Source organism: Pleurodeles waltl, chromosome 8, assembly GCF_031143425.1.
Source record: "Pleurodeles waltl isolate 20211129_DDA chromosome 8, aPleWal1.hap1.20221129, whole genome shotgun sequence".
In the NCBI taxonomy this organism is placed as follows: domain Eukaryota; kingdom Metazoa; phylum Chordata; class Amphibia; order Caudata; family Salamandridae; genus Pleurodeles; species Pleurodeles waltl.
In genome coordinates, this window is record NC_090447.1 from 110,654,525 (window position 1) to 110,671,840 (window position 17,316).

General features: G+C 42.1%; 1 protein-coding gene across 1 annotated transcript in view; it reads left to right on the forward strand.

The window, feature by feature from the left end:
• Positions 1-17,316, forward strand: part of LOC138249071 (NACHT and WD repeat domain-containing protein 2-like) — a 51,213-nt gene that overhangs the window by 16,740 nt on the left and 17,157 nt on the right. Inside the window, exon 2 of the mRNA XM_069203121.1 lies at positions 12,368-12,456. Within this exon, the coding sequence (XP_069059222.1) occupies positions 12,368-12,456 (89 nt within the window). The remainder of the gene's footprint in view (positions 1-12,367; positions 12,457-17,316) is intronic.

The following is a 17,316-nucleotide window of genomic DNA, read 5'->3' on the forward strand; positions in this document are numbered from 1 at the left end:
TAGTGTCCTCTGTGTCTGTTGACCCTGTTTGCCTTGTTATTCTTTGGGTGGGGTGGTGCGGGCTAGTATATTGGGCTATAGTGTTCGCTGAGTGTGAACGAGTTGACATGTCATTACCCATGATGTGCTGGGGGATGAACATGCGTTTTCCCAGACAGGTGAGGTTGCAAGCTTCTCCTGCTGATGGGGTCTCCGGGGGCACCGGGCTGAAGCCACCTCTTCCTCATCAAGTTCACTGTGCTAGAGTTGTATGGGGGCCCCACGACTGGGTCCGACAGGGAGGAACGCGTTGCTTGGGTGAGAGCGGGTTCCCATAGCGCAACCTTCACTTACACCTCTGTTGCTGCCGTGCTTTTTCGTCAGGAGCTTTCCTGTTGTGTCTTGCCTTGGTCATGAATCCTAGGGATAGACATAGGGCTTGGTAGAATAAGCCCAGGTGGAGCAGGCAGGTCTTCTTAAGTTTCTTAAGTAGGATCACTCAGTTGGGCCTCAGAATAACACCTGGCCCCTGTCTGCCATGGTAGAGGGTAGGTAGGTTCCTGTGCACAAGACCCCAGAGGTCTCAGTCCAACTGTGTGCAGCAGTAAAGTTGGGGCCCCCATAGAAAGCCGGCAGCGGGCTCGCAGACATGGCGTTCCCAGTCTTTCCCCCCAGTTTAAGGAGAGTCGCCGTGGGCTTCAGGAGCCATGTCAGGGGTCCGTCAAGTATTGCTGCAGCCAGTCCACAGATGGTACTTGGTGCTCTCCTACTGCCGATTTTTCTCGTGTTTCTGGCAGGATTTAACAAGATTTTGTACGGTGGCTGGCTGGGAGCTCAAGGTCTCACGTCCTGTCGGCCATTTTGCCAGGCCACACCCCCGAAACAGGAGTTGCATAGAAGGGCAATTGCATTATTATACATTTGGCTACTGCTGTTTGAATCAAAGGCTTCTTGGTAGAGGAGAGAATGGAGTTAAGGGGAAGAGAAGGGTGAGTCAGAAGAGAAATAGTGCGAGAGATCTGAATGATGTATCATTCTGTCAGGGCAGCACCGACCAGGTGCTTTGTGTCTCACTCTTGCATGTGCAGGGTGCCAGCCTGACTGGGATTTGAGCCATTGTCTGCCTAGGACACGCCTTCCTTTGGGGGCTATTGAGAGGAAGAGAGGGGCCAGCCTGTACAAACTACTGCTCACAATGTTCACCTCCTTTGGCCTAACAGGAGTAGATAAAATCTGGGCCTTTAAACATTGTATGCTTTCAGCTCAGGTTGCCAATCTTGATTACTCTTAGCACATCTTTCCTTGCTCATGAGGTTTATTTGGTAAGCAGTGACCTTGATTACTCTTCCACTTCTTTCTTTGCTCACCGGGTTTATTTGGATAGCAGTGATCTTGATTACTCTTCCACTTCTTTCTTTTAGCAGTATTCTCAATTACTCTTCCACTTCTTTCTTTTAGCAGTAATCTTTATTGCTCTTCCACTTCTTTCTTAGCTCACAAGGTTTATTTGGATAGCAGTGATCTTGATTACTTTTCCACATCTTTCTTTGCTCATGAGGTTTACTTGGATAGCAGTTATCTTGATTACTTTTCCACATCTTTCTTTGCTCATAATGTTTATTTGACTAGCAGTAATCTTGATCACTCTTCCGCTTCTTTCTTTTAGCAGTAATCTTGATTACTCTTCCGCTTCTTTCTTTGCTCACGAGGTTTATTTGGATAGCAGTGATCTTGATTACTTTTCCACATCTTTATTTGCTCCTGAGGTTTATTTGTTACTTTTCCATGTCTTTCTTTGCTCATGAGGTTTATTTGGTTAGCAGTAATCTTAATTACTATTCCACGTCTTTCTTTGCTCATGAGGTTTATTTGGTTAGCAGTAATCTTGATTACTTTTCCACGTCTTTCTTTGCTCCCAGGGTCTATTTGGTTAGCAGTAATCTTAATTACTTTTCCACGTCTTTCTTTGCTCACAAGGTTTATTTGTTTAGTAGTAATCTTGATTACTTTTCCACGTCTGTCTTTGCTCACGAGGTTAGCAGTAATCTTGATTACTTTTCCACGTCTTTCTTTCCTCATGAGGTTTACTTGGATAGCAGTTATCTTGATTACTTTTCCACATCTTTCTTTGCTCATAACGTTTATTTGACTAGCAGTAATCTTGATCACTCTTCCGCTTCTTTCTTTTAGCAGTAATCTTGATTACTCTTCCGCTTCTTTGTTTGCTCACGAGGTTTATTTGGATAGCAGTGATCTTGATTACTTTTCCACATCTTTATTTGCTCCTGAGGTTTATTTGTTACTTTTCCATGTCTTTCTTTGCTCATGAGGTTTATTTGGTTAGCGGTAATCTTAATTACTATTCCACATCTTTCTTTTCTCATGAGGTTTATTTGGTTAGCAGTAATCTTGATTACTTTTCCACGTCTTTCTTTGCTCACAAGGTCTATTTGGTTAGCAGTAATCTTAATTACTTTTCCACGTCTTTCTTTGCTCACAAGGTTTATTTGTTTAGTAGTAATCTTGATTACTTTTCCACGTCTGTCTTTGCTTACGAGGTTAGCAGTAATCTTGATTACTTTTCCACGTCTTTCTTTGCTCATGAGGTTTACTTGGTTAGCAGTAATCTTGATTACTCTTCCACGTCTTTCTTTGCTCATGAGGTTTATTTGGTTAGCAGTAATCTTGATTACTCTTCCACGTCTTTCTTTGCTCATGAAGTTTAGTTGGTTATCAGTAATCTTGATTACTTTTCCACGTCTTTCTCTGCTCATGAGGTTTATTTGGTTAGCAGTAATCTTGATTACTCTTCCACGTCTTTCTTTGCTCATGAAGTTTATTTGGTTAGCAGTAATCTTGATTACTTTTTCACATCTTTGCTCATGAGGTTTATTTGGTTAGCAGTAATCTTGATTACTTTTCCATGTCTTTCTTTGCTCACGAGGTTTATTTGGTTAGCATTAATCTTGATTATTCTTCGACGTATTTCTTTGCTCATGAGGTTTATTTGGTTTGCAGTAATCTTGATTACTCTTCCACGTCTTTCTTTGCTCACGAGGTGTATTTGGTTAGCAGTAAACATCATACCGGCCTTTAAGAAGCTGCACGGCCACTGCTCAAGGCACCACCTTCCATTCCTGCCCATTTGGCATCTTGTACTCATCTGACAGCATTTCTACAATATGGATACCTCCTTTTTGGTGTACACACACAGCACCCTGCTGCTTGTCTGGCCTAGTTGGTGCAATGCAACTGAATATGTTTCAAGTTCCCTTAGTTCTTCAAATTGGCTACGCATATCTGCAGCACAAGCCATGCAGGTAGATCTCTGCCTCTCTGCCCTGCCTCTGCCCCTTTCCTCCTCTCTGCACCTGTCCTCCTTCTAGACTTTACGGAGTGGGTGAACTAGCTGCAGCTGGGGTGTTGATATGAGCAGAAAGACAACAGAACCCATGAAACATAGTACTTGACATGCAGTTAAAATATAACCATCAGCTGATTACACTTATAGATTGTGCGCCTATCACTGGCACCTGTCCCATCACACTGCTAGGCGCAGTGCCCCAAGCCAAGGTACGATCACCTCTCTGGTCTGACTCCCACGGCTTCAAAATGGTTTCCGCTTAGGATCACAACACGCACAATACTCTGGCAACGCGTGCTGCCCCGCACCGGGGAAAGAAACACTATATAGATGCAGTGCTTAATTTGTAAATTAAGAGGGGCTGGTGCTCAAAGCCCTTCTCTTAAACACAAGGCTGCTGTAATTAAATCTGCCAGCACTGAATACTGAGGCAGCGTAATCCTGAAGCCATCTCGGGCCTCTTCAATCCATTTACGGCCACCCCTGCCCCTTCAGCTCATCCTACAACTTTCTCCCTTTATGATGCTTTTTAGTTTTTCCTCCTTTTGTCTGTCGCATATGTGTCTTTTGCTCGCAGCAAATGCTTGAGGCATAAGAATAAGCCCCGGCCCTCACAAATAAGTGCCGGTGCTCAGCACCGGAAACAACAAGCACAAATTAAGCACTGTATAGATGCAACATACTACCCTTGCAGCTCAAACCTCTGCAAGATAATTAATAGTACGGGCTTCTAACGTCAAATATTTTGTTTGTTAGGATTTCTATTGTGTTTGGAGCACATTTTCGACTTTTCTGCGAATCAATGAAAACTACAGCAGCGTTCAGTGCTGAAATGCATAAAATAAGTGGATGTAAAACCTCCAGCAAGTGGAACATTTTCATGTGTAAACCACGCACAATTGTTCATTGGCACCTTAACATTATTTTTAGTTTCTCCATGGGGTAAAAAAAGTCCTCGTGGAGAAAACTCTTACGCAATACCTCAGTTAAAAATGGTGAGTTTTCCTTTCCTCATTCCCTCCCTAGAAATGCACCTACCTCTGCCTGTAAAATGAGTCATTTGTGTGTTGTCCAGGCTGAAAGCTACATGCAGGAGGTATTTGTGGTATCTTTTCCAGGTAGCCCCCACCCAAGAAAAATCCATGACCCCAACTCTAAATGCACAAATGCAGAAATTCCTCCACACTTGACGAATTTCCTCATTCACAAACGCACTTTCAGCAAGTAGCCCATCATGTTTATATGAGTCATGAGTACGACTTTCCGTGTATAGCCATTATGAGATAAATACAAGCACATTTTCCCAAAGATTCAGAATAGGATAACCCCTTCCTCACAGCCGGCTCTTGGTACAAACGCTTGGAGTGGGATCAGATTAGCAGAGCTGAAAAAGGACAGGTTTGGGTCACAGAATTGTTCAGTCATGGGCTGCAGACATAAACACATAGCGCTTGCATTCCGGCCTGCTTTTATTGAGGAAACCGCTATAAAGCCTTTTGTTTAAACTCCGTTTGTTGGCCCCTTGAAATAGTTTAATCTGCGCCTTGCAGGGCCTGCCTGCACAATGAGGTCAGTTTCCGATGGGGAAAGTGTGTTCTTCGGTTGGCTTTGTTTGACGGTTTTAGCTGATTGGTAGGTTTTTACGCCCTGCCACTGCTGTTGTCGCTTTTCATTAGTCAGCAGCGAGTTCTCGTGCCTCCCGGATACTTATCCATTGCAGCTGATTGGGAAAACTTCAGCTCCCAGCAGGGGCGTAGTCGTCAATGGTGCAGCAGGTGTAGTGGTGCCGGGGCCCTGGGGTGAGAGGTGCCCACAGCAACCAATATATAGATGTTTTTCTACTACACCAAGGGGTGCCCGGCGATGGGCCTTTCCCCTACTTAGATGGGGCCCGTGGCTTCCAGGGAGGGCTGGAGACCTGCCTCACAGCTTAGAAAAGGACAAACATGGTTTGGAGAGAGGGGGTGGGGGCACAGAGACACGGCCTGTCCCCACAGACCTCCTTGCATCAGTTAGGGGTGATCTTGGCAACAATGTGTGATCCTGAACATTCTCGTGTCACTGTGGAATGGATGACAACTGTGCAAAGATTTCAAGCCTGTCATGTACACTGTGGCAGCTGTAATTATCAGATGCTTTAAACCTACCTGCGAAAATATCATTTGTTACCAATTTACATGAGTGTAATAAAATGGAGTCTCGCTTGCAGAAAGAGGTTTTCTTCCACTTTGTGTTTATTGTTAACCCTTGCATGATGTATTGCCCCTGCATGGGCCATGCAAGAGCAACTATCAGAAGATGTGTGGGACCTATCCCCAGAACACACTGTGCATAGTGTAAAGCCCCTTAAAGTGAATGCACCCTTCGCTGGGAGCTAGTGGACAGTTTTCAGAGAGATCCTTACAAAGTCCTATTTCCTGATGTTGAGGCAGAGCTCTGATGTTTAGTTTTGTCGCCTCTTCAGTTTCAGGGTCTTCCGCTCTAGGAGGTCTGCACGCAGATAGTTGCAGTAACCCATGTTCTGAAGTTGGCCAATGCTCCCAATCGACTGAAGCTGTAGGAGGATTCATGTGGACACATTCAACTGATAGTTTCACCACTGCCTTGACTTGTGGGATCAAGGAGAGTCCAGTATCAAGAAGGATGCCCCGGGCGAGTAGGTCTTCTCGGATACGTGTTGAGACTGATTCCCTTCTGCTAGTTGCCCTGAATCCACATTGACCATAATAGAATAGGTTGTTGGTCTCTGTCAGCTCTCAATATTCCTGTGTAACCTCTGTCTCAAGCATCTTGTTGTTGTTGTGGGGTAGACTTGAGATCTACTCGAAGCTGAATGTGTCCTTGGGATCAGATGAGGGATCTGAAGTGGAGTCCCAACAATATGTTTTATGCATTTTATTGCTTTGATTTGTCTAATGGGGATTTTCAATAATTCTGTGAAGTATCTCAGGAGTGTTGCCAATTACTCTTTGAACCATGTACCAACACACAGAAGAATGAAAAAGTTAATGCTATTGGCTGGATTTTCAACCTTATTGGTGCTCTTTCGTGAGAAAAATGCAAGAAATACACTGACTAGTGGGAAGAAATGGTCATATTTCTGGGTTGGTGGATATTGATTCTCACTATTTTCAAGTTTTGAAAGTTAATTTTTCAGAAAAATTGTCAGCTGCCACTGGGGTGTGTTGCTGAATTATTGGGGCAGCAGTTTCCAGGTTGATTTCAAGTAACTGGGACTTTGGGTTATGGGTCATGCAACTCTGTTTATGTAATATATGTTCCGTTGCCTGGATTTACCTCTCAGTGGTAATCTGTGAATATTGTATTGGTTTTTATACAAATATGTGTATATTTTGTAAAGGAAAGCAGCTCTTGCCATACTCTGACAAAAATGTAATGTTTTTGAAACACTTACTTGGCCCCACTACTAAGTGGTGTTATGAGACTGCTGCCTTAGTTCACTTTATGGAAGTACCAGAATCTGGATTTGTACTAAATCCACTTCTGTTTGTGGCCTGTTCATTTTATGATTGCTAGATTCTGGTCTAACATTTTCTTATTTTCTGTACGATCTCATTTTTTGTTCTACAGTGTGTGTTCAGTCATACGTGAGTGAGGTGACGGCCCAGTGTGTGACATGCCATGTGATTTGCTAAGCTCCAAAATTGTTCAAAACCCAGAATAGACATCTTCCCAAACACGACTTTTGGTGTTTTGATGTTCTCATTACCTACTCATGGGTAGAAGTCACCAAGGATTTCAAACCGATTCAATCCTGTACCCAGTGAGCCTTCAGGAGCTTTGGCACATCGTTTGTATTAATATTTGTTGTAATTAGTGGCCTGAGCTTGGAGTAAATATATGTTAACTTGTTTTCTAATCTGGTATCGCACATTTTGCAGAGACTGCAAAGAGGTGAAAATATTTTGAAAGAACCTAAGTCCACCTCACCTGAGCAGTCGATAATGCACTACGTGTGTGCACTATTAAAGGCTGGAAGACACAGGCAGTAGATTACTGATTGGAGTCGCACACCATATACATCATTGCTGCTCGTGCACATACACGCTCTCGCTTCTACCTATGTGTGCAGAGGTATCTCTGTGCACAGCACAACGATCATGATAGTGTATATCAATGAATATATATTTCAGTATTTGATGAAATTAGAGATCTTATTGTAAATTTAATAAATAAAACTTTGATATTTTTTCATGGCTCGTATTCAAGGGAAGCAATACAGGAAGAGCGGGCTCATATTGTCATTTTAGTGGTAAGGCAGTGTCCTTCGAACTTTTTATACCCAGCCCCCAAATGAGTTTGAAAACAATTGCCACGCCCGAATGAGTTAACCCAATAACATGTTGTGCACTGGGCGCTGGATACAGCCAGTAGATTACCCAAGACGTCCATGTCGTGAGGGACACCACGTTCCAGTGCAGAGATTTCATTTTACAAATCATTAATTTCAGATCTGTTATTTCAATTGATTAAGATTAAATAAACCGAGTCTAAAAATCCCCGCTGTATTAGATCGAAAAAGGAAGGGTCGTTGATGGGAAATTGTGTCTCTGATGGGACGGAGTCATCTCGTAACCCTACACATGTGTCGCTGTTAGTTTCATTTCACATACCTCTCTCACACACCCCCTAGCCCCATCCCTTCGCCAAATTTGGAAGTGACAAGGCACCAGTACTTTGTCTCCCCTGATTACCAGCAGATGGTGGTGCTAAGGACTGACTCACCATCCGGTTTGCACCTCTGTAAACAACCCCACCGAGGGGCATGCGCACAGAGAGGGTTGCAGGCTCCGCCCTTGATTCTCTGATCAGTACGCTGCTTCACAGCAAGGTGCATGGCTTGTAACAGCAGCAACATCTGCACCAAGCAAGTGCAGACAGGCGTTTGCTGTTGGTTTAAGCACCCCTGCCCCAGGCTTGGCTTTCAGCCCCACAAGTGAGGGAGCACCCCACTGTTTGAAGATCCCTGGAGTAGGGAAGGATGGTCAAGGAGAATGGAGGTAGTGAGGAGGTTGATCAGGAAAATAGTTAGTTTATATCATATTAAGATATTTGTAGTATGAGGTGAAGGGTCAAGGCAGGGTTCTCATTATGAGATAAATGAAATACAAAACAGGGAGCTGCGGATAAATTGGGAGCAGGCTACCCGACCTGGACCATCATGGTGAGCAAGTGGTCATCAGGGACTGGGCAATGGCTTGTGCTGGCTCTAGAAGGAAGGGGGGGCTGGGTCTAGAGCAGCAAGGGCAACATTAAGCAAGGTACAGGCATGTGTGTAACGTGGGAAAGGGATGTATCCAGAAGAGGGATGGGGAGCATCATGGACAGGGCAACCATCAGACTGAGACACAACGAAGAATAAAGCGCAGAATACGCCTAGGCTGAGTAGGGAGCGCAATATTAGCAGTGCACGTGGCACTCCTATAATAGTAAGTTAGAAAAAAATATATTTTACAGAAGGTCATAAATTACATAAAGACAAAAAGGGAAAGAAAATATCACACATAAAACTCGTATCTATCGACTTAATATTAATCAAAAAATACCACTAAAACATTTTCTTCTATTCTCTCTCTTTAAAGTACCCCCTAACACAGACATTCCTTTAGTTCTGAGTATTGATGGCTTTTTTTTAGCATTCCCCAAGTTCAATCAGATTTGTTCAGCTGTAATATTTATTTGCAGAGCATAGCTCACTTCAGCCTGACCAGTTAAGCATATGGAGAAAGGGCGGGACTCCTGCGATCTCCTTTTTTGCACAATTAATAATAAATTATGATTAATTAATAAGTGATCAATTAACATGCCAAAAAATACATTTACTAAGGTGGGTCACTGTCGAGGACATTCACTGTGGCCTAACTGTGCAAGTGTCGCATCAGGGTATGACAACAGTCTCACTACTGTTTTTAAATAATATACCCCAGTAATTGTATACTTTATGGCACTACCACAAAACATGATTCCAGCTACTCATTCCAGCTACTAATCCTGGTCTGGAACTTTATGCTTTTACTAGAATAAGTACTGGAACATTTAGGAAAACTTTGGGCACAGAAATGAGTGTGGAAGACAGATTGGAAACAATTTACCCAAAAGATGCTCAGCGCACTGAAAAAGTGTCTGTAATTTTTATCCAAGGTGATTAAATCCAGTACTATCACGCAGTATCCATCAGTCCTTGTGTTTGGTTATTGTACATTCTTTATTCCTTCCTTGTTCATACAATTAGTGGTGAACAATGGTCAAATTTGATTGCAGCCTCTAGCCAACGTGTTTCGTTCATCAAGAACTTCTTCAGGGCACAATTATTGTGGCCACATTAATTCATTGTATTCTCCGTCAATTCCTTCCTTTCAATTAGCCACTAGGAGTCTCTCAATAGGGTTGTGTACCAATTTTTTTTTATATTGCGGTCTTATTTCCAGATCTTATAGGTTTTCGTGCGGCGGCCTGGTTAGGATCTTCTCGTATCCTTCCATATTATTGTGATTCCTTTATCCTTGCCATGTGCGTATCTGGGGTACTGCCAGACCAGGGTCAGACTGGGGAGCAAAGGGATGGATGGAGGACCAAGCTGGGAAAGCACAATCGAGAGAACAACCAGAATGTGAACCAAGAGAAGGGTAGGCAAGAATCGAGGGCTGCGCAGGGTGCCCAGTAGGACAGTCGCGGCTGCAGTATGGGGTACTTATAGCTTTTCTCCCAAGATAGTTCACTGTGTCAATTCCTCGAATGTAGAAAGTAAGCTTCTTCATACAGATCTTCTGGAGCTGTGTACTCTCCTAGAGCAGTATGTGAAAATGCCATTTTATTTATTTAATGTAGCACATTACTACAAGGTGCTCTACAAAGAACAATGGTACAATAATTAGAGCAACAAAGCAGATGAATGATACGATCACCAGTGCTAATCTAGAAGAGAAAAGAGATAATTTCTTGAAAGTCAAAAGGGCAAAAGAGGAGCATATGTGCATCGGGAGCTTACTGCAAAGTTTAGGAGCCATGAGACCCTGGAGGAAAAAAGGCAGGGAGTAGCGACAAGTAGAGTCCAAAGGCGAAGGAAAGGAGGATGGAAAGGTACCATGAACAGGTGAAGTAGGAGGAAAATTGATGAGCGCTGAAACACCGAGGGCCCGATTCACAAAGGGCCTCCACACTCGCCACGGAGGCTGTGCATTCGTGGGGGAGTCTCTGCACTCAGGGTGAAATCTCCACAATGTGAATCCTCATTGTGGAGATTTCGCCCCGAGAGCGGAGACTCCCCGACCGCCTGGCCTCTGTCATGAGTGTGGAGGCCCTTTGTGAATCAAGCCCTCAGTGAAGAGAGGGATATGGAAGTGATGGTAGAGAGCATTGAAGAGGTGATGGGATTCAGGAGACTGCTGAAGAATTAAAGAATTGTAAAACTTTAGAACGCTTGAGACAGAGGACTAAGCTCATGTGAGAAGTTAGAAAGGATGATAACACTGTAGGTCTTCTGCTTTTTCGCTAAAGCTGTTCAAAAGTTTATGCAGATTTGCAAATACCTGACGAAAGGCATGGTTGAGAAGATGTGTGTGTGGACTTGAATGCTCCGAAAGGAGCTGGTGTTGAGACAGAGAAGAACCCTAGATGAAAGTGAATCCATCGTAGAGTCAGGATAGAGGGAAGGGGAGAATCAAGAGAAGGGTGGTGAAGGCAAGCTATGGAGGCAATACTGATCTCTTCCCGTCAGGGGTATAGCTTCAGAGAGGGTGTTTGGGGTGCTACACCCCCCTAATAAATGTACTTTCTGATAAATAGTGTTTTCAGTTGGGTATGGTGAGATGTCTATTGGATTTCATCAGGAATCTTTACATACACACAGAGAAAAACGAACACACACCCTCTCCCTCTCTGTTTTGAAAGTCCTCAAAAATGTTGGTTATTACAAAATATTGAGTTTTCTCTCTTAGTACTGATACCAGTCCTCATTCCTCTCCCTTTCCACTAACCCTTAGGCCCCTCTTATAAACCCTGTTTGAATATAATTTATTTTAACAATGTATGCCAGCCTGATTGTTGGAAAATCTGAGGCTCACACCCCTCCCCGGTCTTATTGACCAAGCTCCGCCCCTGCTTCCCGTACCGGCCCAGCACGTTATCCCACTGCTGTGCTACCTTGTTAGCAAATGTGTACCCAAGGATTTACCCACTGACATTCAGATTAAAATGCCCACACTTCACCCTGCTCAAACATTCAGGGACACACTTGGGCTGAAACAACCAAAAAGCACTCATACCAGGAGAGGTACTAAGTGATTGAAATATATACAATGAAACACCACAATAGTAGGGTTTTACTAAAAACATGTGCAAACAAATGCATTGCACACATACCCATACCAACAAACGTGTGTAGCTAACTTTACCTAGAGCACAACAGGGTTAATTGGAAGGGCATACGTGATCTCTCTTTCCCACAGTGAAACTATGACAGTTATGTCTTGGAAGATCTTCATTTCATCCCAGTGTACTGTGTACCATAACACAAATGAGTGCTTCCTAATGGCACAACAAGCCAGGAATTTTGTTTCTGTGACACTGCAATCTGACTGGCTTCCACTATATCTATTTATATATTTATCAATTGTGCTACTAAATATCGACCCTCTGAATGTCGTGGTACAAGAATACTGTGGACAGAATATGGAGGGGCAAAATATCTAAAGGTAAGAGCATACAGGAAAGTATAGACTTAATATTCCCAGCTCCACATCTACTTACCTCGAAGATATATGTACCGCAAAAGTACATTTATGTGGAATTAGGTAAAGAAAATCTCAACTGATTTACCTGACAATATTTTTTTCAATATTTTGTCCCCAATATTGTGTCCTCAATATTGTGTCCCATCAATATTCTCAGGTCGATATTCAGCGTACACACCAAATTTATCCCATGGGATGGGTCATGAAGCCAACATGCTTCCTAAGCGTGGCGTCTGAACACATTCATGTATTTCTCCTACTTTATTCCTAGATTCTGAAAGTGAAAGGCGAGTTCTCAGAGAGCGAGTGTACCCTAAACTGCGTGAATACTGCAGGCAGACCCATGGAGTTGAATTTCAGGTAAGTATTTTGGTCATTTAGGCCTTGTCTCTCTAGCTCCTTTAGCTTTATTGTATTTATTGTGTTGTGTTATTTTGCATTTTTATCCTAAGAGTTGTGAAACCCCTGGCTGCAGGAGGAGATGACTATATTGATGTCACTTGTGCAGTTGTAGCACCCTTTCTCATCCCCCTCCCACCTACCAGCCTCCCACCTTAACCTCATTACCTCTTCCTGACACTCTTTCATTCCCTTCATTTCCAGAATGTAATACTTATCCCCAGGAATAAGAAATGCATGCACCCTCTCTCAACAGACCATACCCCTCAAAACGTCTCTATATCTACTTTATTGTCAGACAGTGCAAGAGTCAAAATAGCCAACATAGGTATGATGGTTGGATTATAATATCTGAGGAACATTTTTTTGATACCAAGTCCCAGACATCGGAGAAATCTGAAATCACTCACTAGGGAAGACATCAGTGGAAAGGCTAGAGGTTTTGGTCCCTGTTTGTGAATAGATGCCGAAAGAAGGGGACAATCAGGAAGAATCAACCTGGTTGAAGCCTCTCTTGCCTTCAACGTCTCGCTCCTTCTCTATGGATTTGCACACATGACAAGAGATTTCCTCATCTAGCTAGTCAATAGCAGGAGCATAGCTCCAGGTGGGGTGTTTGGGGTGTTACACCCCCTTAATAAATGTATTTTCTAGTAAATAGTTGGGTACGGGTGCTTTCAGTCAGGTAAGGTGAGGGGTCTGATGGATTTAACCTGGAATTGTTCCATATACAAAGACAAAAACGCACACTCGCTCTTCCTCTCTGTTTTGAAATTTTTCAAAAATTTTAGTTACTCTTCAACATATTGCTTCTCCCAATTAGAACCCATGCCAATTTGCATTCATCTCCCTTTCCACTGTTCCTTTAGCCCCTCTCCTGTGTCCTGCTGGCATATAATGTATTTTAACATTATATGACCCCGTGATTGATGGAAAATCTGAAGCTCCTACCTCAACTTACTGACCAAGCTGCACCCCTGATCAACAGCAATCTCAGCAGCCATCTTGGTGCAGCGAACCCATGAGCAGCGACTAGCTTGCCACCACAAATATTGTCAGAAGAAGACCCTGTGTCTGACGCAGCCTAAGGGCCTGATTTAGAACTCGGCAGATGGCTTACTCCTTCACAATGGTGATAGATATCCCATCTGCTGAAATCTAAAACCGACTATATCCAATGGGATTTAGATTTCGGCAGACGTGATATCTGTCACCATTGCGACGGAGTAAACCCCTCCGCCAATATCTAAATAAGGCCCTAAATCATTGAGGCTACAGGAATCTACCTATTTGCAAGTTTGCAGTAAACCTTTATTGTTTGAAGACACCCTCTGATACCGTTACAGGTGCTTTAACCCACTGATATTTGTTTGATAAAGTTTATTTTCTATTTCAACTGAGATATTTTGTGGATGCTTCTCTTTGGCCAAGTACATTCATTTTGGTATTTGTACGGAAAGTAGAGAATGATTTCATACTTTCACAAGCTGTTTTTAAAGCCAATCCCTTCTCCATTTCTTTGACTGGCCAGGTGAGAAAAGGATCTGTAGAAGGGAGGCTAAGTATTTAACCACTCATTGCTAGTATTTTTAATAATGTTTACCAATGCTCTGTTTGTCTTGTTATTTTCCTAAGAGAGTCAGAGTAATAATATTGACTGAAAGAGAAAGAGAGCTCCGTGCACCACAGGTGATTAGAGAGTATTACCAAGGTATAACAATTTTAGTTTTAGGAGAGACAAGAATATCTTGTAGAAGATTGGAGTGCTGGAATTAAATTGTGTTTTATGTCATAGGTTTTTAGGGACATAATTGAAGGTAGATGATCAATGCTGAGATTAGTTTCCTGATAAAAATGTAAAAGTACAGTCTCTCCTCTTTCATTTGTTTTCCCCTTCCCTCGAAGGGGGAGTCTTCAAGTTCACACGTTTGTACAATGGAATTGAGGGGAAGTCTTTGTGGGGCAAGGTGTAAGTGAGTTGGTAACTCATTCCTCCACAGTGAAGGTACTGAAGTGTTATAATCAAGAGAAAATGTCACTTTCCTTATCCCCTTTAAGATAGTCTTGGCAATTATGCAGCAAGATGGTATGGGGTTGCTTGAAATAAACTGGAGACGGTCTTGGGTAAAAGATTAAAAAAAAAGTCTCAGCCTGCATGTTTAACATCACCGTCTGAATGCACATATGTTTTAGAATGTTTTAACCCCTATCACCCTGTACCTTTTAGGTGGCTCAATACAAACCCCCCAAAAATTGGTTCACTAGGATATGACTGAACAAGGTACCTTAGGTCTAGTAACAATTTTATTTAGAATGTTTTTGGTTTATAAAATCCACCTATATGTCTTATCATTGATTTTGTATAATCCACCTGTTTATCATTGCAAAATAATTCTTATTCAGGGATTCATCTAACAAAATAATTCTGCCTGCCTTTTCATGACTTAATCAATACAAAGTTGCTTCTTTATGGCAAACAAGACTTTCAGTATCACAATGTTTCCAATTAAAATGTGTATGCACTATTTGTACATAAGAACAAATAAAATTGTAAAGAGAGAAAAGGAATTGAAAACACATTCAGTAGACAACTATACAAGTGAAGGTATTACGAAAGTATTTTTATTCATCATTATTAAATTGTTAGTTTTTAGAATCCATTGTTAATTACAGCTAAGCATATGTTATGAATCATTTTTCACAGACAATTTACAAAATTACATCAGTGAAGTTTAATTTAAAATCAAGCTCAACAAAAGGTGGCAGATTCTGTTCAAAATACTAATCTCCAATATTTAATTTCAGCAATTACATGTATTAAAAGTTCCATAATTTCAATTCATATTATGGTATAATTATTCTTTTTACCTCAATATTTTACCCAGAGGTTCCCTAAATAGTATACAGACTATACGTTTTAATTTTAAATTCCATTGGCTTGTTTCAAAATATCATATAAAACTGGAATAGTTTATCATATATAATACCTTTTAAAGTTTTGGAATGTTCCTCTTAAACGGAATCTGCGTTCTCGATAAAACTAATTGTTAAAATAAGAGAAGAAAAAGAAGGCCTACATTTGGATGTTCTACATCTAATTCAGTTCATAACTTCTGCAGGCCATGAGGGAAAGGGATTGTGTTCTTACCCCTAGCAGCAACTTCACTGGGGTCAATTGCCCTGCTCCATTCCTAATAAAACTTCCTGATGTTTGCCTATAAACATGCCTAGTTAAAACTGCCAGTGACCCCTCAGTTAACAGGAGTACCCACACACTATTCTAGCCCTCAGATGCTTAGGATCATGTCTACTTTGATCTTATCCATTCCTGGTGCTAGCCCACAGAGCCTCTGCCACTGTGAATGAGAGAGTCAGCAATGTGATTCTCCACTCCGCTAATTGCCCTGCCTTGAAGACATGCCCTGAAGACAATTGTGTGTCATGCCTCTCAAAACAAACACCCTCAATACTCACTGACATCTTGTTCACCGTAGACACAAAAGCCTCATTGTCCACATTGAAATTTTTATATTTATATCAACCTTTCTGTTCACAAGCATTTTACATTTTTTTTTTTTTTTAATCTTTTCATTCTGTTCACCAGAATTTAACCCCACTACAAATATGACCACCAGTGGAAAAACACCAAAGATGCGATGCACCTCCATTCCATGAATCACATCTCTGGCTACCTTTCAACACACTATCTAATCTGCCAATACAAACCAAAATCACCTGCTCCTGCCACATCAGAAATAATCTGCATCAGCCACTACCCTTCATCACCCAGGCCTCACAGTGTTATTTTATTGACGCTCTTAACAAAATCTTAGCCTTCACTACCACCCTCAAATTAGTCCTATGCACAGTTTAGGTGTTCCACAAGTGTCTATTCCATTTTTAATTCAAAGGTTTAGATAACAACTGCAATTAAACTAAGCAACCCCTCCACTGCTGCTATTGGCAACCATACTTTTATGCTTTCAGAATCCACTGCTACATCAAAATAAGTCAATTTTGGGGCTGATACCTCCATCTTATACAATAACAGTGGCACCTTTAATTCCCTATAACTCTTCCATTGACAAGTGGAACAGCACCGTTGCCTCTTTGCAACCATCCCAACCCCACTTTGCTGCATAAAGAATTTGTCCAAGGAACAGTCACATCCACTGATCCAGTGTCTGCTGAAAATACACTGAGAAAATTAACTGAATGTCTCGAACAGTGCACAAGTCATTGAAGAGCCTATCAGCTATTCTTTGTTGATAAATGTATGCCTACCAAATTGCTTTCCCATAAAGCAAAAGACTTGCAGATACACCATCATAAGCGAAAGGCCAACATAAGTGTGTGATTTGCCACTTCAGCACCTAGCCCACTCCTCCTCATTATTCTAATGTGACCATTAACCATCACATAGCTAAACCTGATGCACTAAAGTCAAGAAAAGTGGTATATGGACTTAAACTTATCTGCCACTTTTTGGAACATGCCCCATTGGTGACACAATCAAACTTTCTACTGGCCAGAAGACATATTGACTACCACCACCCCCACTCGGATCTCAATCCCAAACTTGTTTCCCAAAATATCAATCACTACCAAAGCATACTTTCTGCCAGCGACTCCCATGACATCCTCAGAATCTCACCTAAACCCCTGCCTAAACCCACCCTGACCCCCACAAAACTACAGCTTCTTTCCTATTTGGAAACTCAACAAAGCCAGCCTTACTGGCGACATCTACTACAACCATAAAAGTATCTATCATTTTCCTACATAATTACATGTTCCCCTCATCTGGCCAGACATTCAGCA